General features: G+C 52.4%; 4 protein-coding genes across 4 annotated transcripts; 1 reads left to right on the plus strand and 3 right to left on the minus strand.

Moving 5' to 3' along the window:
• Positions 1-266: 266 nt before the first annotated feature.
• Positions 267-4,512, minus strand: CONPUDRAFT_156836 (uncharacterized protein; the record flags this gene model as incomplete). Its single annotated transcript, XM_007773833.1, has 10 exons — positions 267-716; positions 770-1,192; positions 1,244-3,268; positions 3,320-3,397; positions 3,465-3,563; positions 3,614-3,709; positions 3,758-3,820; positions 3,876-3,983; positions 4,034-4,336; positions 4,390-4,512. 10 exons carry the CDS (start codon positions 4,510-4,512, stop codon positions 267-269), a joined length of 3,768 nt encoding a protein of 1,255 aa, XP_007772023.1.
• A 679-nt stretch (positions 4,513-5,191) lies between these two features.
• On the plus strand, positions 5,192-6,568 carry CONPUDRAFT_156837 (uncharacterized protein; the record flags this gene model as incomplete). The annotated part of the gene is made up of 4 exons (XM_007773834.1): positions 5,192-5,327; positions 5,378-5,454; positions 5,507-5,764; positions 5,879-6,568. 4 exons carry the CDS (start codon positions 5,192-5,194, stop codon positions 6,566-6,568), a joined length of 1,161 nt encoding a protein of 386 aa, XP_007772024.1.
• A 254-nt stretch (positions 6,569-6,822) lies between these two features.
• On the minus strand, positions 6,823-9,525 carry CONPUDRAFT_75469 (uncharacterized protein; the record flags this gene model as incomplete). Its single annotated transcript, XM_007773670.1, has 9 exons — positions 6,823-7,600; positions 7,622-7,827; positions 7,879-8,036; positions 8,147-8,172; positions 8,329-8,645; positions 8,701-8,923; positions 8,948-9,354; positions 9,404-9,427; positions 9,478-9,525. 9 exons carry the CDS (start codon positions 9,523-9,525, stop codon positions 6,823-6,825), a joined length of 2,187 nt encoding a protein of 728 aa, XP_007771860.1.
• A 6,484-nt stretch (positions 9,526-16,009) lies between these two features.
• On the minus strand, positions 16,010-18,012 carry CONPUDRAFT_75471 (uncharacterized protein; the record flags this gene model as incomplete). The annotated part of the gene is made up of 7 exons (XM_007773671.1): positions 16,010-16,357; positions 16,408-16,504; positions 16,559-16,642; positions 16,695-16,872; positions 17,069-17,115; positions 17,685-17,802; positions 17,916-18,012. The coding sequence occupies 7 exons, from the start codon at positions 18,010-18,012 to the stop codon at positions 16,010-16,012; spliced, it is 969 nt and encodes a 322-aa protein (XP_007771861.1).
• Positions 18,013-19,465: the final 1,453 nt, after the last annotated feature.

Genomic DNA, 19,465 nt, shown 5'->3' on the forward strand with positions numbered 1-19,465 from the left:
CGCGAGGTCAGCCACTATTGGGACCGGTTGTAAAACGCGTGTGCGTGCGGTCCGATGTGTGTGCGCCGGCCCGACTGAGCCTGTTCCGGTTTGTGAAGTACTCGTTAGAAAACGGACAAGTGCACACTTGCAAGCAGATATATAGCTAAGTGTGCATACATGGTGGTAAAACATGATATATACACAGTATGGATATTAGGGCAATAATATGCATGAGGTGGCCACGACTGTAGAAGATTACACAAGAGATCGTGGTCGTATGTAGTCTAGGGCGTAGACAAATCGAAATCCTCATCGATAATGTTCAGCTTCTCCCGCTGAGCGCGGTTGAGAGAAGTAAGGAAATTGGGGTTGTAAAAATTGCGGTACAGACCTTTGGGGACGACGCCAACCTCCGATCGTGAACTCTTGACGCGGGTGCGGGGCGGATTGCCTGGCACTCTGCGTCGGCCGATAGGATTCTTGTAGTCGTCAATATAGAGGTCGTCCAACATGTGCATGAACGCTGAGAGGTCATCGCTGCGCCACTCTGGTCTGATGATCCTGAAGACCCTAGCAGGGTTTGGATGCCTTTCGGTAGGGGGGCAGGGGACATCGGGATCGGTCTCGTCCCCGCTCACGATGCTTCGCTGCATCATGTACTTGAAGACCTTCTCTTCGTGGCGCGCGAAAAGTCTTGGGCGCGATCTGCAGACCTCCAGGCGGCGACGCAGTAGCTGTAAGCGGTGATTAAGTCTCCGGGATCATGAATAATTTAGCTGTGGCTTACATGATCCTTACGGGTGCCCTGTGCTTTCTTTTTGGAGTCCTCCATCAGAACCCCCAGCGGAACGTCCCTCCGAAACTCCGAGTACTTCTCCTTGACATGATCTAGATGCTTGTCGAGCGCCCATGCAACCTTTGCAACAGTCACATAGCCCGGGGCGATGTTCACGCTTTGAATGAGTTTGTCCTCCCAGCACTTCATGAAGTAGTCGAGGAACACTTGACGAGCAGTTTCATTCAAAAAGAAAGACGCCCAGGGCTTCGACAGATCGATGCGAAAATCGTCGACCGTACAAGGGATCATAACGTCGTTCTTTTCATACTCTTCGATCTCCGTAGGAGTGAGCGGCGGCGGCAATCGACGGAAGTATTCAGGCTTGTAACTGCGGATTCCCAAGAGTTTCTTGAAAAGCTCGCGGACTGCAGTCTATGGATTGAGTCAGACGAGTGGATCTCTGAGAAAGCTGGTCAACCTTACCCTCAAGTGCGGCCAGCTAGCCTTTGTCTTGAACACGGCGGGGTGGTCAGGGTTTTCAGAGTTATTTTGAGTAATATCGTAGCCCGTAGCTTTGATATAAGGCTTCTTGACGGGCGAGGTATGCTCGGCGTCCGGAGATCGAGCCTGGGGAGTTGACTTCGCATTCTGCTTGCGAAGCTCGTCTGTCGCCTTGCCCACGTCGTTAAGCCGCTCCACGACCCGGGCCTCTAAAGCATCTACGCGAGCGTTGAGGGTATTGACAGCCCCGATGACCATAAAACTCAGGCGAGGTGCCAGATCTTCGGCCGCCTGATGCACATCTGCTACAGTAGCATCACCACCACGTCCGGGGACTGCGCATGCGGAACCTGTCTGATGCGAGGGATCCGGGCGGTTTCCTGCCTGTTGGGTATGAAGGCGATTGCGCTTTGTCAGAGGCAAAAGAGCGGGAGGTGAAACAGGGCGCGTTGGCGGGGACAAGGCTCGGAAGCTTGGGTTAGCATGAGATTGTGGCGTTGGAATCTGCTGCCGAGTCGGAGTGTCGATGACCATGGCTCCTTGATCAAGACGACCAGCGGCCACGGGAGGTTGAAGGTAGGGGTTGATAGACCTAACACCGCGGTTGTTATGTCCACTGGGAGGTTGGGTAGGCGTGTTTGGGGACCCAGCGCTTCGACCCATGGAGCCTGTGGGAGCCCGAAGGTATGCATTCGTGTTCACGGCGCCTTGCCCGGGATAGCCTGTATAACCCTGAGAGTATGGATCCACGACCATAGCGTCACGGCCGACATGGTCGCTGGGAGGCTCGACGTATACGTTCATGGCCATGGCACGGCGACCGGCGTGGTCGTTGAGAGGCTGCGCGTGAGCGGCCATGGCCACGGCATCGCGGCCAGCGTGGTTGTTGAGAGGTTGCGCGTGCGCGGTCATGGCCATGGCACGGCGACCGGCGTGGTCTCCGAGAGGCTGCGTGTGCGCGGTCATGGCTATGGCACGGCGACTGGCGTGGTCGTTAACAGGCTGTGCGCGCGCGGCCATGGCCATTGCACCGCGGCCGGCGTTGTCGCCGGGAGACTGAGGGTGCGCGTTCATTACTACTGGAGGAGGACCTTGAGAGTAGGCATTCCAAGCCACGTGTTCGGTGTGGCCACCGGGAGGTTGACGGTATAGGGATTTCGAGTCACAACCAGCACCGGTGTGGTTGACGTGATTATTGATATGTGATGAGTCGTATGGGCCATGCATTTGAGGCGGATGACGTCTGTTGTTCGATGAGTGTGGATGAGAATATTGATGGGGATGCACAACATCGCCGGTGGCCGATGGATCAACAGTTCGCGAGAATGACTGTCCCTGCTGCTGAGGCGGATGACCCTGGACAGGACGGGTGATATTCGGATTGTGAGTAGGCAATGGATTGGACGCTGTGAAAACATGTTGCTGACGTGCATTCCGTGAATGAGCATTATCCTGAGGGTTATACAAAGGAACGAAATTCGCAGTAGGGTATGTGGCTTGCCCAGAGGAAGATAAGGGAGGATGTTGAGCCGAAGCCGAAGGTTCGGGAAAATTAAGAAACTGTTGATGAGGGAGCGCGTTGGAGTGTAAGGCTTCGGAAAGACATTCTGGAGAATGGGGAGCATATGCGGCATGCCGCGCGGAAGTTGAATGCATGGACGCAGGAAATTGAGGGGCTTGCTGCTGGGCCTTGAAACTAAATTCATATTGCTGCGGAGACGAACGAGAGAAAAATGGCTGAGAGGGATTGCCCTGTTGCTGAGGAATACTGCGCTCCGAAGCATCAGGGTATCCGGGGCGGGAAGTTTGAGACTGCTGACTGGTTGATTGCGTAGGAATTGGAAGGGCGGCATAAACTAGTGTCTGATGAGGCGGCGCCTGGCCGGCCAGGGCTTCGGGTAGAGTACTGTGGGCGACAGGCTGGTGCTGCGACGATGATTCCGTCGATAGAGCAGTAGAGACTAGGTTTGCAGCTGGGGTGGCCACCGCCGACGCGGGCACGCTGGACTGCTAACATCTGAGTAAATTTTAAAATTAGGAGTTTTTTTTTTCACGTACTGGTCGCTGGCAACCTTTGGGAGGACGTGGTCCCGATGCATCCAGTGCTTCCTCCGCATCATCTTCGGAAATGCCGAACTAAAGAAGAAGAAGAAGCTCTGTAAGTACGTTTTGCCCGCGGTCTGAATAGGAGAATAAAACGTACCTGACAGTCGCCGTTACCTGTGCCCTGAGTGGCTGCCACCTCCACGATGTCTGTGGAATTTACCACTTGCGTGGTAGTCTTGTGAGGATCTTCAAGTAACTAACGAAAAGTTCAGAATCCGAGGCTCTCCAAAATGAAGAAGGGCATACCGGTTGTCTGGAGTCACCGTGAAGAGAGACCTCGGCATCGGGAGCATTATCAGACACGGTGATCAGCCCAACGTCGGATACAATGTCGCCGCCCACCTACCATAAAGTTCAGCATACGTACATCAAGAAAATAATAAGACACACCAAACGATCTCCCATATTGGCCGTCTGAATTTCCCCCGTAGTTTTCGATACGTGCAAGGGAGCCTGCGGAACTATGACTTAGACAACCCGAAGGATCAATGAAAGGTTCGACACGTACCGTAGGTATGATATCCTTCGAAACTTCGGCCGCGCTGGTCAACGGACGCTCTATTCGTACGGGGCTCGTCAATTCAACTTGCGAATTGACGTGGTTATTAACAGCAGGCTAATCAAGTGTTGAGTATTAGATACTTCAGCACGATAGAAAATACATACCTCATGACTACCAAAACTGACCGTAGCTAAAGCTAAGTCGACGACACGTCCTCCTGCTTGTTGTTGCCCGCCCTTGTTGACGACTCTCGCACGCGGAAGAGGGTTCTTAGCGCGCAGACTCGGAGCCAATTGAGAGCCAGTCGCGCCCTGATCGTCTGCTTCCGGCACTATGACGTCTGGCAAGGAGGCTTCGTCGTCGTCAGTCTCGCCGTCTGCGTCCAGGTCACTGTCTTCAGGCTTGTTGTCACTGTCTACAGGCTTCTTATCGATGTCGAAGGTAAAGGTTCCAGCCCCGTGGTTGAACTATTGATCGAGATTGAGTATGCCAAGATCGACCGCACTAGCGAACTACTCACGCGGGCCAATTTCTCTTTTTTCTTTCCTTCATCGATACCGTCCGAATCCTCCTCCCTTGTCTTTCGCTTAGTCGCGTGCTTCACAGAACCCAGTGAGTCCGGAGGAGTATTTGCAGAGTCCATTGAAGCGGTCTACTGTAGGCGGTGACCGGCGAGGAAAGGAAGGACAAGACAAAGACCCCCACACAAAGGGCTTGGATATAAAAAGGAGAGGTGCCATCGACGCGCATCGACGCATACGACACACAATGGCATGAGCGCGACCCTGTGGCACGTAACTACGCGAATTGTCAAAGGAGTCACAGTGATCCGATCGAAGTACTTACATGCGACCCTCGGTCTAGGCAGTCAAAGCGAGTCACTCTTGCTGAAAGACAATGACTAGGCTGTCAAAAAGGTAGTTCCAAGCGGGGTATACGCAAACGTCTTGAGGGCTAAGTGTCCGCCTATGTAGCACAATAATGGACCCTTGTTGATCTGTAGAAATAGCCGCGTTTTACTGTCAATACACCACTGTACAAGCGTTGACACATACTATAGTTGCCAGACATCGGCCCTTGTGTCTCCATGTTACTATCGTAACAGACCGGTGGCCCTACAAGGGACGTTATAATCAGTGGGTGATGTAGCCGTTCATGACAGGTGAACAAATCGGTCGGAAGAGGAAGACAAAGGAGACATCGGAAATATAAAAACGCACGTCCAGCCTGTTCGAGTGAATAAGACCTCTTCTTCGTCTCTTCACTTGCTCTATTCTCTTCTTCATCCTCGCCTCTCATATCTTTTCGTCGTCTTCTTCGTCATGGCCAGTCCAATGGCAACTCCGGGCGGGATTAGTTACTTTGATGAAGAGGTCAGCGCGGTGCGCGTGAGGCCAGGCGTTCTCGAGACCATAGAAAACATTCGGGTCAGTATCACTGAGCATAGAATCGGACATTGTGAGCGAGCATTGCGTTTTCATCCCGTCTAACACTTACCCCTCTCGCAGACGTTTTTATGCTAAGGTCGGGGCACCACGTGCGCTTCCAGGGCAGCATTTCGCACGAATGGGATCTGCACTCTAACGTAAGTATAGGAGTACAATGGGTCGACAGGTTACTAACCGGGCGTGCTATAGGACACGTTTCGATGGGTCATCCGCGAAAGTGGCTGGGCGGCAGATATGTGGACGTTGACGTTCGCCTCTGAGAGCAGTCATGCACGATTCCGTGCGGTGATGGCCTATTGCCGACGCCCTCTTGCGGAAATTGCCGCGTCGGACTTTACTGCCGAAGACTGGGACGTCATTGATTTGGATGAAATAGACTTGGATGAAATCAACGTGGAAGACAATGACGGTCCCAATATCTCCAGCCTTGAAGATGAGTGGATTACCGTGGACTAGCAGCACGACAATTTCTTAGAGGCAGACGATGATGATGGGGTGGCAGTGCAGGTTCTGACGTATGAGCCATAGGATAAAGTAATGCATTAATCACAACTACTACAGTCGTTTGGACGAACGCGAGATGGCGGGAGGACGACTGCGAGGGTAACTGCGAAGGCGAGTGCCGTGACGAGCTTGTGCTGTCGCGGTTGGTGCACGCGTTACGGTGGTGAGGGCCGCGCAATTGTCGGCTCGCGCTTGACGCATCCGCCGCATTTGTCGCATGCTCGCCGTGTATGCATCGCAGTTGGCGCATGCGGTACGGTGGCGAGGGCACCAGGTCGCGGTCGCTGCAACCATCGCGTTCGTCGCGGTCACTGCACGCTCGCGCTCTCAGCGTCTATTGCGGTGGATGGCGAGGGCACGAGCTCGGGCTGGATGCGTTCGTCGCGGTCATCGCGGCCGTCGTACGCGGTCGACTCGGATTTTTGTTATGCGGATGCCATTGAACGCGTGTGCGACCCACGACCTCGCTCGCCAGGCGCGCTTCGAGATGAGCGTCCCGCACGAGCTGTACGCATACGCCGCGAGCGCCAGCAGAACGACGTCGACGGCAGAGGGGTAGGCCAGAACCAGAACCAGAACCCGTCCGGGGCTGTTGACGCGTTCTACCCGATGACGCTCGCCTGGCTTTCGTTCGAGCGAGAACCGACCGCGAGCATTAGAAAGTGCAGAAGCGGGATGACTGAGTCAGCGCACCTGAGACGACGAGCGGTGGACGGCGCCAAGCGGTGCTACTCAGATACTGAGTGAGTGTATGTGTGAGAGTGAGAACAACTCTCACTCGCATGTTCCGTCTTACAAGCAATAGCATACATTCTAGTTGCGACACACTATTCATCTACAGGCTCTATCAGAATATATAGGCTTGTGATTACAGGCCGGTTTGGCCTGATTAATATTAACGCGCGCTCCTGCGAGCCTCTCAACAAGCCTCCCGAGTGAAATGAGAAGCTACTCCAGATATTGCAACAATGGCACAAAATTATGTACTGATACCGTAGGAACTACATACTAGCGAGCGCGAACTTCTCGCCGTGGACACCAACATGGTATAAGCACGTCGCCGAAGGATCACCCCAGTTATCGACCACCTCAATCACGACGATTCGGAACCCGACACCAAGTATACGATTTTCTTCGGGTAACATAAAAGTCTGAGTGGCCTGTGCAGAGTAGATGTCGTACTGAAAGGTATGGAGAAGGACGAACGAATCGGCCTCTCCTCGAAACGCAGGGCCGGTACCCCCTTCATAATGTTCGTTAGCGACATCAACCAGGCCCCACAAAACAATGGTTCGAGGTGCCAAGGTGAGAAAGGTGGAGGGACTGGGGGGAGCATGTGCGATGGAAATATGGGAAATGACAATTTCCTCAGGCAGGTTGATGGCAATTTGTCCCGACGCAGAGTTAAAACGCCAACAGGTTCCTATTGGATTATTGGGGGCAAGGATGGTTTCGGGGGGATAACTCGGAGGAGGATTGGGGGGAAAGATAGCGTCCAACCAAGTCCGCTTGGTCGAAGCGCCCAGCGTAAGGCGATGGTTTATAGTTGCACCGGCTGCGCGCGAAGCAAAATCCGGGAGATTGACCGACTCCGAAGGCGAGCGTTCTTGTAGGAGCGCTTCAACCATCCCAAGCAGATCGGAATTTGTTCTCTGTAGGTTGGAAACAGCGCCTTCAAGCACGGCAAGACGTTCGTTTGTGATGTTGGGGTCGGTGTTGCAAATGGAGCCGCGGGGGAAGACTGAATCATACTGGAAGGGCCAAAGCAAGGACAAGTCACTGTTATAGATGTACGCGCACCGAAGCAGATATGAGAGACACATCGCACATGCAAGAGCAATGGCAGTGTGTCGAGCAGTCCAGGAGGCCAATCGAGTATCATGAATACGGCTAGCGTTTTGCCATGCGAAGAGCTCCTCGTTGTCACTTGCTTCCTTACTCCTGGCTGGACGGCTGGGAAGGGTCCAGGAAGTCTCACTTAAGACGCTATTGGCGGTGACTTGACGCTGCTTTGATCAGATGCTGCTGAGGATATGCCTGACACTAACAATGCTCACCTGCTGCCGACCACCAGTGCCAGGACCAGGACCAACCTCGTCTTCTCTCCTACTTTCCGACTGGACCATGCGAGTGAGTTTGAGTTTGAATGCGTCTGTAGCCCAAGTTTGCGTAGTTTGTGAGTCTAAAATGAACACGATGAGAAGCGTGGCCTTACCTGGGTGAAATGAGCGATGAGAAATGTAACGACCGCGTTGTTCTTTCACTACACTTGGAGGGCCTTTGCGCTGTTTGGTTCATGTTGACAGACTTCCCTTTCTGGCTTACCCCTGTACTTAACGTTGTTGGTCGACCTGTGTCAATTCCATATTCGTATGTTTCGGCATAGGCATATAGCATGCTATCACATATTATCATATCCACTTTTACCATGACCGTTCCGTAACATAGTCTACTAGTACTACACAAAGGAACTATAACAAGGCTCCCCTTGAGGGCCTGGAGCCCACGAGCCGGTGTGTTCTCCGCCATGCTTATCCCAATAAGACATCACCTGTCCGACAGAGTCAGCTAGGTACCACAACGTCACCCGCCGTAGCTTAAGGTGTGGGCACTCGTCTCTAAGCGAGTATCTCCCTTCTCCCTTCGTCCAACTACTGATAATCTGCCTCTCCTCCTGCTTCCTTTCAGACTCGATGGACGTGGTCACCAGGTTTGCGCGAGTCCTGATCAGCAAACGCTCCAAAGTGTCCAACGCGCGAAGGTCTCGCGCCCAACTCCTTACGTTGCTCCAAGGGCGGACCATCTGTTGAGCTTCGGTTTCATTCTGAAACGTTAAGGTTAAGTTAATGATCGGAGATGCGAAGGTTATGGCAGTTTACCTCGCTCCAAGGTCGCTCAATCAGCTTCAAGATGCGAAGACCTTCAATGGCGGATAGCTTGCGAAGAATCCTTACGTCAGATGGATAGAAGTCCATTGTCAAGCGAGAGATGTGGCTTCCAGGGGGGGTCAACTTCTTGAAGATACGGGTAGGTGACCTTAGGACATTCTTCGTTAGATGCGTTTTGACTTCGTGGACGTGTCGGCTAGGGGAACTCGGGGAGCTGTTGAGAAGCGATGAGACGCACGCTAAGGGACCGGCTACAGTTGATAGGTTTGGGAACGGGTGAGTGCGCAGGGTACAATTCGCCGCTGATTCGCAACGACCAATAGAGATGTCAAATAACCTCGGATGTTCGCCAAGGAAGCTAGCCACAGCCTCATGAGAGGCATTGGTGCTGAACGAGACGAGTCTTGGGAACCTGGCATCGCGAAGGAGTTGAGTGATATTGCGAGAAGAGGCACCGCCGATCACGAGCTCGAGCGTGGTTATGTTCTCGCAGAGAAGAAGACAGTGGCGAAGCTGATGAAGCAGCACCTTCCCGGTGCCGAATCGAAGATTAAGATGCAGTACCGCTGCAGCGAGCTCAGGCTTGTACTGGGAGAAAGAGACGAACTCATCCAGACGTGTTTCGTCGTTGATAGACAGATAGGCCTACGGCAAGTTAGCCCTCAGAGCCGATATTGAAGTCCATGGTACTCACGGAAGGATGTTCGCCTAGTGCATTCTAGCAATCGAACTTGAGTACATGATCCTACATCATTCCGGATGGCTCACCTGTCTAGCATTGTTGCGAGTGTAGTAGGTTAACTTGGATTTTTGCATCATGAGATGAGGAATTTACGGTGCTCGAGTACAGCTTTTATACCAAAGGCTGATCCAGTCCCTTTGTTCGTTTCTTTTGTTCTTCACACGGACGACCCTGACCTGTTGCAATCGCAATCATACTTTCTTGCATCATGCAGAGCCAACCTTGTTCACGGAACAACGCGAATGCGTTGCAAACGTCAAACCTGTCGCTTCCTCACACTGGGTGTTATAAGGTTCCGTATCGCCTCAGCTGAACTTAATCGTATGTTCTTCTCGTACCGGCTTTCGTTGGGGAAGACGTGTCCGCCCACAAGCTACGCGACGTTACGTCTCCTGTGGGTCCAGGGTGCGGTGTTTATAGCCGTCAGATCAGGTACTGTGGGTCCATAGCGCGGCGTTCATGATTCTCAGTTCAGACTGTTGTGGGTCCGCCTCTCGGCTCGGCGACGTCCATTGTTCTCGGCTCCGTCTGATCATTGTACTAACGGAGTTACAAGGCCGCAAGGTGGCTGATGTCGATGATGGCGCCAAGACTATAGGCACCGGTCTTCTTGTTCTGCTCACCAGTTTGTTCCCATTTTGGTATTACCAGGCCCAGCACTTGCTCGTGGAATTGACCGTTCGCCGCCCGTTTTCTTTGTTTCCCCTCGCACCCTCAAGGTCCTCTACAGTCGCTCGCCTTCCATGCCACCAACCTTCAAACGCCATCACAGATTACGCGGGCCCCATGTCGAAGAAATCACCTCTCTGTGTTTCAGCCCCCATCGTACCTTGCTGGCTGCGGCAGGAATGGACGGCAAGATCTCGGTTTGGGACACGCAGACTGGCATAATGGCTTTTATTCTAGAAGGGGTAGTTCCAGCGACGGCTCTGGCCTGGGACCCTTCGTCCGAAGTCAAGTTTTTTATCGGTCTAGGTAATGGAACTCTGGTGTTTGTTTCGATTCAAGAGGTAGGTGGATGACATTATACTACAGTTCGACACTGATGGTTCGCCCTTCCCCAGGACAGGTTAGAAGCCATCGGCTTTCCCGCTCATACAAAGTATCCGATCGAGTGCATCTCCGTCCAAGGACAGTACATAGCAACCGGAGCACACAGAGAAGTTTCTGTATGGCATTTCGACGGGAGTAAGTCGTCTCAGTGATTTCATCATCGCTGTCTCATTAGGTCTCTAGCATTTTGCCGCTTAATCTGCAAGGTCGATCAGCCACCTAAGGTCGTCGAGAACGAGGACAGTGAAGTCATCGCATGTGGCCTACACTGGATCACAACCGACCAATCGTCAAACGTCCTCTTGATTGCCTATATCCATCACGGTGTCGTGTAATCTGGAGCCTTTTGTTCACTGATTTAGCCTGACAGCTTTTGCTTATTAGATTCTGGGATCTGCAATCAAAGTCGTCCACGCCTCGTCATAACGGCGCACTAATGTACGTCCTCAGTTACCGACACGATTGGTCCCCGTACTCAACTGTCGAGGATAGTGGGAGCACATCCATTTCTCCTGACCATCAATACCTTGCGTTGTCAAATATATCTGGAGGTGTCAACGTTTACCGCGTTTCAGATGGATTGCCCACATCTCGCTTTAAGCATCAGCGCACCGGTCAAAGTTTGCGGCGTGCCCCTGTTGCGTTTATCAATGACGGAAAGTATCTTCTCAGTGGAAGTGCGGCAGGTGAATGCTACCTATGGGATATCGACAAAAAAGACAGTGTCAAGCTCTCATCGTGCAAAGGTAAGCATTATGATCACTACGAAGCCGCGACATTAATTATTTCTGAAGAGGGCGAAGTGATATCTGCAGTTGTGGTACGGAAATAATTTAGCTGGCTTCGCCGTTCTGATCTCTGGTGCAGGGTCCTCCATGTTGTACGGACGAAAGGTCCTACATTGCCACCGCAACAAATATGTCATCACGCGATGGCAAGCCGTATATTCACCTATGGCAACAGAACAATGGAAGTGAGTCGCGAAGTGACCTGTCACTATGCTATACTCATTTTCTTAGGCAAATACCTGAAACGTAACACTTTGAATAGAACTATAATAGCGCTTCTTATTGGCGCGTTCCTTACTTGCATTCCCTGGCTGAAAGCTTTTTTGTCGGACGATTTGAGTAGACATTTACCACAGTGGCTGGTGTAGCCTTAGTGCTGTGTTAGTGTAGCAGGAACATGAGATATTATTGTCGTGATCGGCGCCATCAGCGTGATAAACACCTCGTTCCGTGATGAAGTTCCATATTAGGGTTAGTAATTAGCTACGGTTCACTCACCGCCAAGATTCCTTGTCGACTTTCTCGTTCGTCCGCGCGCGTGCGGCCATGCCTCCTCTGGTGGAGCCGATCATCCTAGACAAGGACCGCCTTGTTGAGTGCAAATGTCCTATATGCACATCGGAAGGTCTACGTGATCCTCAAAGCCACGAACTCATCGGAAAATGGATCAAACCCAGCCTCCAGCATAAGCACAAACGAAACTACCACCACCAGATCGACATGGATGTCGATGAGGCTGCCTCGGTCGATGACCAGGCGAACAAAGCTATCCTTTCCGCAGCTCTGCGCCCACAGGATGGCCCACACGAGGAACTACCTATACGAGCGCGGGATATCATATCGACAAGACACGCTGAGCGTCAGGTATAGTGCTACACTAAGGTATGACTCTGGGAGTTCTAACGATCGTCTTGGTAGGCTACCCAGTCTTGCCGTACCAGAGATCCACCAAGAGCAGGCGCCGATCCTACCCAGGTATGAGACTTCCGTCGCCCTATATTCTTGAGATAACGTCTGACGCAATGCCCTTACTTCAGACTGATCGATCTCACCACACAGCCGCAGTGAATGATGGCATAGCTCAGTCGGATACAGTGAGCAGCTATCTTTCCTCTCCAATATCCGTGCTTATTACCGGAACACTTAGTTCACGGGCATTGATTTGAACGTACTTAGCGCCGAGCTAGATCGTCTGGCTCATCGGTCCAGACTGCGAGGCTACAAACTCGTCTTTGATGATGCTGGTCTACACGGCTTATCTACCAACAGAGAAAATCACGAGTTCGTGGTCTATGAAACCTGGCTGCAGCGTACATGCGATGAGCTAAGATCCTCGGCCGAGCATACTGAACAGTGGAATACACTGGTCGGAAGGGTACAAGCCGAGCTAAGTCGACTCGAGGAAATCAAGCAGGCACAGTCTTTGCAATATCGACTCAGGAATACGGTCGAAAGTTTGCCTCGTGATGAGCGCAATGTTGAGGTAGTATCTACTGGTGAGTGATCGGCTACTTATCATAGCAACTTCGTCTAACGTGAATGCAGAGGCGTATCTCGAACGGTGGCACCTTACCACCTCGCGCAATCTTCCCCTCTTTATCGCTTCGCTCCTGGTGATTGTCCTCCATGTTCTGGGAGGCGTATCGCGTGAAGGTAGTAACGCACTTCTGTCGGGTTTGAAGGCGCTGGTCGTAGCACTTTTCTGGTTGGTCAAGTCGTTCTCGAGAGATAGCACTCTTTCCCCGGAAGAATCTCGGTTCTTAAAAGATATACCTAGCGACGTACGTACGGCGCTCAAGGATTTCGATTTGGAACCGGAACTTGTCCATTATGCTTGCTGTCCACAGTGCTTCGCCACCTACGCACCTAACTCATCCTTGCCAGATCTATATCCTGAATCATGCAACTTCGACCCCAACACCGGCCAGTTTATCAATGACCATGATGCTGATGTCTGTGGTGCTCCACTCCTTGTGAAAGCGAACCAGGGCCGAAAGCCGATCAAGGTCTTTGGCTATCAGCCTATATCCTCATGGCTCGCACGCATGTTTTCACGTCCGGATTTTGAGGACCAGCTTTGCTCAGCCCCATCCGATACTAGCCCATCTCAGTGGGCAGATATATGGGACGCCCAGGCGCTGCGAAATCTGGTTGGATCGGACGGAAAGCCATTTTGTTTCTCACCGCCTCACGCGACCCATCTAGTCTTCAGTCTATTCATCGATTGGTTTAACCCTTATGGCAACAAACAGGCTGGTAAATCGCACTCTACTGGCGCCATATACATGATCTGCTTGAACTTACCTAGCCACCTTCGCTACAAACTCGAAAACGTATACTTGGTGGGCATCATCCCTGGTCCTCGAGAACCTTCTCTTCAGCAAACCAATCACATTCTTCGGCCGCTAGTTGACGACCTTATCCGCCTCTGGGAGTACGGGATTATGCTCCCGAAGACGTATCGCTCTCGCGTCGCGTGGCTGATTCGCGTTGCCCTCGGTCCATTAATCTGTGATCTGCCAGCGGCGCGGAAGACCGCGGGATTCGCCGGCCACGCTGCTGACTTGTTCTGTTCCTTTTGCCGCTTGTCCAAGAAAGACATCAAAAATTTTGTCAAAGCCAGCTGGCCCCGCAAGTCCCGAGAGGAACATTATCAAGATGCAGAACGTTGGCGGTCGGCAACGACGGACGCAGATCGCATCAAAATGGTCAGGAGACGGGGTGCTCGATGGTCCGAACTGCTGCGCTTGCGTTACTGGGACGTCACCCAATTCACCGTACTGGACTCTATGCACAACCTATTCCTAGGCGAGTTCCAGCACCACTGTCGTAACGTCTGGGGCATCGACGTCAAAACGAACGAGGCGCAACGAAGTCGAACCCGGCCACATTTCCCAGAGGAACAGGAGAAGTGGCTGAACGTGGCGAAAGCGGGAATCCTCGCTCGATCATATTCGAACCTGAAGCCGGTTCGCAAGGGCTACGTCGGTGCTATCCTCCAGTACAACAATATCCCACTGTCTGGGACCTCAACAACAAAGGAAGCCCTCATCGACACGCTTTTCAATTGGGTATGTCCTTATTCGGTGCTCTGTTGCTGATGATCAAGCTCGGCTGACTGTGATTGGTCGGCGTAGTACGAAACCCATGATCCCATCATCGCCCTGCCGCCAGTGATGGACGAGGCCACAGCTGACTTTGACCTCCCCGAGAATGCCCCTGACTTGTCCCGGTATTGTGTTCTCGGGAAGGACGTCCTTGACGCCATACGATCTGACATGAAGACCACAACGTTTCCGACATGGCTAGGGCGGCCTCCACACAACTTCGGCAGCCCAAACCATGGCAAGTTAAAAGCCGATCAATGGCGGACCGTCTGCTCGGTGTCATTGGTCATTACTCTCGTCCGGATGTGGGGAGATGGCACCGTACCGGCCCGAAAAGCTGATCTGCTGCGAAACTTCGTTGACCTCGTGGTGGCTGTAGACATGGCTACTCGGAGAAGAACTTCACCAGAACAAATTGCCACATACCTCAAGTCCATGACGACTTATCTGCAGGACCTTCGTGTACTATTTCCCGACCATAAATTCGTTCCCAACCACCATCTCTCTCTCCATCTAGACGAGTGTCTCACCCTTTTTGGCCCTGTCCACTCGTGGTGGTCGTTTCCTTTTGAGCGATATAACGGCATCATGCGCAGCTTCAACATGAACAATAGACCAGGTGAGTGCGCGGAATACCGTGTCATCGTGAGTCTGACGGATCGTCTAGATCAATTCGAACTTACACTATCGAGATATTTCTGTATGGCAGGTAACTTGAGGGCGTTGATCGCGCACACGAACCTTCCCAACAGCGACGCGTTCTCTAACTTTATACATCACATCCAAACCGCATTCCCTTCTATTTCTACGATACCCCTGGACCGTGCCATCCTTCACCCGGACGAGAGCCCATGTCGTCCCGAAGAGAATGACACATCGCCCCTTCAACCTCTCCCTCCAGCGGCATACCTCTCATTAATGGCTCTCTTGAACGCGTCACACACCCAGAGGTTTATTACATCAAGGTCGTTGTCCACATCCAGTGATATGGCAATGCTCAGTCCTGAGGCACGTTTTGTGCAAACTGTGCAAGCGGGTGGGGTTCCTTATGGCACAGCTTCGTCCAAGGCCAAAGGGAACTCATTCGTTCTATTCTACCATTCGTCTAACGTACCAGACTCAAGCGCGCAGCTGGGTCAAATCCAGGCTATCTTTCACCATACCCGACGAGAGCGCTTGGAGACGAGATCGGAGACTTTTGTCCTGGTCAGAAGGTTTCGTCCCCTGTCACGCGGAGACGCAGTCCACGATCCTTACCGCCAATTCGAGCATCTCGGAGCCACACTTCATTACAATGAATTTGATGACACAGAGCTTGTGGTACGCCTTAGCGATGTTCTATGTCACTTTGCCTCCTTCGTCTACACGCCCGCCGGTATCGAGAGGGATTGTATTGTCGTTCGGTCACTAGACAGGGTGAGTTCTCCCGTGTGGTCCTAATCCTGGCTGTTTACCAAACTCATCGTTGGTAGTCATGATTCAAGCTACGTTCTTCCGGTGCTAGTTGAGAGGATGTAGAAGGGTGGCGGGCGAGCAGCCGGGCTGGTGCACAACACTGATAAACGTAGACATAATTGTTTATAGGAATCAAGTGAATAACATTGGTTATATTAGACTTGCCGAGGCTGGACAATTGGCGATAATTTATGTCTGTAAACTCTATCCCAGGTACCTTTCTGAACCAACGTCAATGTTCCCTTCTCCGTAATGGCAACGAATCTATCGGGCTCTTGAGGGGGAGATGAACCATAATCCAAGCCAGCCCACTGAAGGGTGCGATTGCGAGTAGTCCATATCCACACTTGGTACATGTTACGAGCTCGGTGGCAGAAAAAGTCGCCCTCGTGAACGTCAGGGGGGCGAGGGGGAGTCACAAGTAGTTGATTAGACCGAGATTCGTATACCCAGTAGTTTTTCTCCGGAAATCCTCGGTATGGATACCGGGTCCGTTCGGAGATCTATCAAAACGTCAGAGACGTGAGGGCTAGACAATAACGTAGCTGTTTACCTCTATATCGTTCGGAGTCTGGTCGTTGACAGGTATATCCGACGGTGGAGCAACACTTTGGCTTCGCTGGGATGTGGGAGGAGCAAGGACAGGCGCACTATTACGAGGCTGATTAGAATCAATGTAACTCGGTGACTGAAAGATGAGCTACTTCTCTTCGACGGGAGCACTTGTGCTACGGAGACTAGCTGCAGCGTGTTTCGCGTCCGTTGCTTCGGTATTCTCAAGAGGCGCACTGGGATAGATATCATAAGAAACTGCTAGTGATGTTGCAAGAAAGGACTAACGTAGCGGAAGCCGGGGGTTCCCTTTGATCAAATGTCCGAGTGAAGGTGGCCTGCTTTCTTATCCAGTCTTTCTTCTCGTCGTTCCAGATCCGGGGCCCTGAGAGCTCAAGCCTCGTAGGCTCGTTACGAGAGGGGCTGAGGGGCACTTGCACCCGAAACAGCCAGTCTTGCGGCATTCCTAGAGGCGGCCACCAAGTAGTATGTAGTAGTGGGTAAATGTCACGGAGCGCTCACTGCAGATGTGAAGAAAGTGAGGGGACGTTCAAGAAGAGAGAAACGTGATGGCTGTTCCCGAGTTTGCCACGTGTTCTGACTGTAGACACTGTTGCACACGGTCTCGGGGCCTTCCTCGCGCTGTAGGCGCCGTTACTCACGCTTCCGCCCACACGTCACTCCTCCCGGCGTTCGTCCTCCTCTAAACCTCGCCCACGATGAACATGAGCGCCTACAGTTATTAGAAGCCCAAACGTTCTCAGAGCTGGGGGATCATGGCACTCTAGGTAAGGCTTGCTTGCTCAACGGCCACCAAACTGAACTGATCGCCTTTCCTACAGTGTTCTATCTGCCCTTTCCCGGACCAACACTCTATCTGCAAGCTATGCACTCTCAAGATCTCAAATCCAACATCTTCCCTCCGACACCAAATCGGATGACAGAGAAGGGCAGAGGATGCAGACGGTCAACCGCCTTGGCGTTAAATTTTTCGTGTACGTCACGTACGTGTACGTCGCTCACTCTAGTTCGTTCTCGTTTCTTCTTCTCAACGCCGTCAGTGACTTACACCAGACGCTATGGATGATGCCCGCTCAATATCTAAGTTACTATTCCGTACATGTATAGCTCATAACATTGACGCATATATTATTAGAAATTTTTAAGTACATCACTGACTTCTGCGAGGACATAGTTGCGGACAGGGCTTGATGTGATGCGCCGACGGCACATCGGACACACGCATGCTAGACGACCTTCTTCAAGGAGGCGACGGACCGTATGGGATTCCACTCGAGAAGGGAGAGGTAGATCAAGAGACCGGTAGTAGTTCTTAACATGATTCTTCGTAAAATCTCGGAAGCAGGGAATACAGAAGCTATGGCCGCAGGACAACCTGACGCGTACGTTCAGCACAGATATTACCTCGGTGCGTAAGTACCTACGTGCATGGTTCTTCCATCGTATTGTGGCAAAAAGGGCAGGTCACGGTTTGCGAGAGCCGCTGACGGAGCTGAAATTCTTCCATTAGAGTCAATTTGGCGAAGTTGACGGTAGGAGCATACTGAGTTTTCGGACCGGTCCACTGATGACGCAGGCTGCACATTCTTCACGGTCCTTGGCCGGGACCTTGAACGTGTTCCGTACTCTTCACGAACAGGGGGCCGATTCCGAGTAGACGAAGATGGTTTATAAGAGGCAGCGTCGCGAGTAGCGCGGCGGCACGGGGAGGAGGTCATCCAGAAGACGTCAAAGGAGCCTAGGATGTGGAGACGTTAAGGCCTCCCACAGCGTCTTTATACTACGGAGGACATTTTGAACAAAGGGCTCGCTTTGACGGGCCGTTGTCACCGGCAATTAGACAACATGTTTTGTACTCTCGAATGGACGCAGTGACACTGATGCGATTCCCTGAGGCTACATGTTCCGAGATGTACCACGCTTGTCGCGAGGCGCAGACATCAGGAAATCAACAGGCTGCTTTTTTAGGGTCATGGTGCTTTCTCGCACTTTTTCTCGCTTATTGAGACTTAGCGATATTGTCAGTTTACCGTACAAAGTACAAATAAGTAGTTTCATGTCAATAATGAAGTTAAAGCGTCGCAAGGAGCATTTCGACGACTAAAAGTCAAAATAAGGAACGCGCTCGAAAAAAGCGATGCAAGTGGCGCAGCTGTATATCATAGTAGTGCTACATATACTCACAGCTCTATTCTCCCGCATGCACTACTACTACATTGAACGCGCCCACGCCCGCACCAATAAGGGTGCAAACCTCCCAGCATCGACTTGCCACCCACAAGTAGTGTGCGCGTTGTTCACGAGCGCCCCCGTGACCATGCGCACGTCAACCCGGGGGAGACGCACGAGGTGGAGGCGTGGGCCCGGGTGTGCTCGCCATCAAGGATAATGCCGTTAGTAATCGACACCGTGACCCTGCGCGGACACGTTCAGTACGCGCAACCCGCCATGTCGTACATGCCCGCGTACACACCGGGGTTGGACAAGAAGGTATGTTCTCAGAGAAGTTGCCGCCCCAGGACTTGGAGGCGGCGACTTCGGGGACGTTATGTGTCGCATCAAAGGCGACGCTATCGAGGCAATGGTCAACAAACCAGGGCGTTTGCAAAATGGAAGTGTGATACGCACCAGGGACAGCTGGCGGGGAACAGCTGGAAGCCCACAATGTTCGCGTACTCCTCAAGGTAGCGCGCCATGACGGCGAGCGTCGAGTTTGTCGAGGGCTCGTAGTCGCCAAAGTTATACGGCGGCTGCAAGCAGCTCAACGTGTTCTCATCGTTGCACGACGTGTCAATGTCCTACCCTGCGGCGCTCTCAGCGACTGCGCCCGTCGCGCGGCACGGCGTGGCCTCGACGCCGCCCGAGCGCTATGCACCAACTGTACGCAATCGTGGGGATGGTGCCATACCCGGAGGTGGGACGCAAGTAGACGTGGGATTTCTGTTAGCAGCGTGGAGCGAATATTGATCAGACATGTCAAGAAGCGAGCAATCATGAGGACTCACATCGACTAAACTAGCCTACTTGCGACTCTGGCT

Source organism: Coniophora puteana (genome assembly GCF_000271625.1).
Source record: "Coniophora puteana RWD-64-598 SS2 unplaced genomic scaffold CONPUscaffold_11, whole genome shotgun sequence".
NCBI lineage: Eukaryota > Fungi > Basidiomycota > Agaricomycetes > Boletales > Coniophoraceae > Coniophora > Coniophora puteana.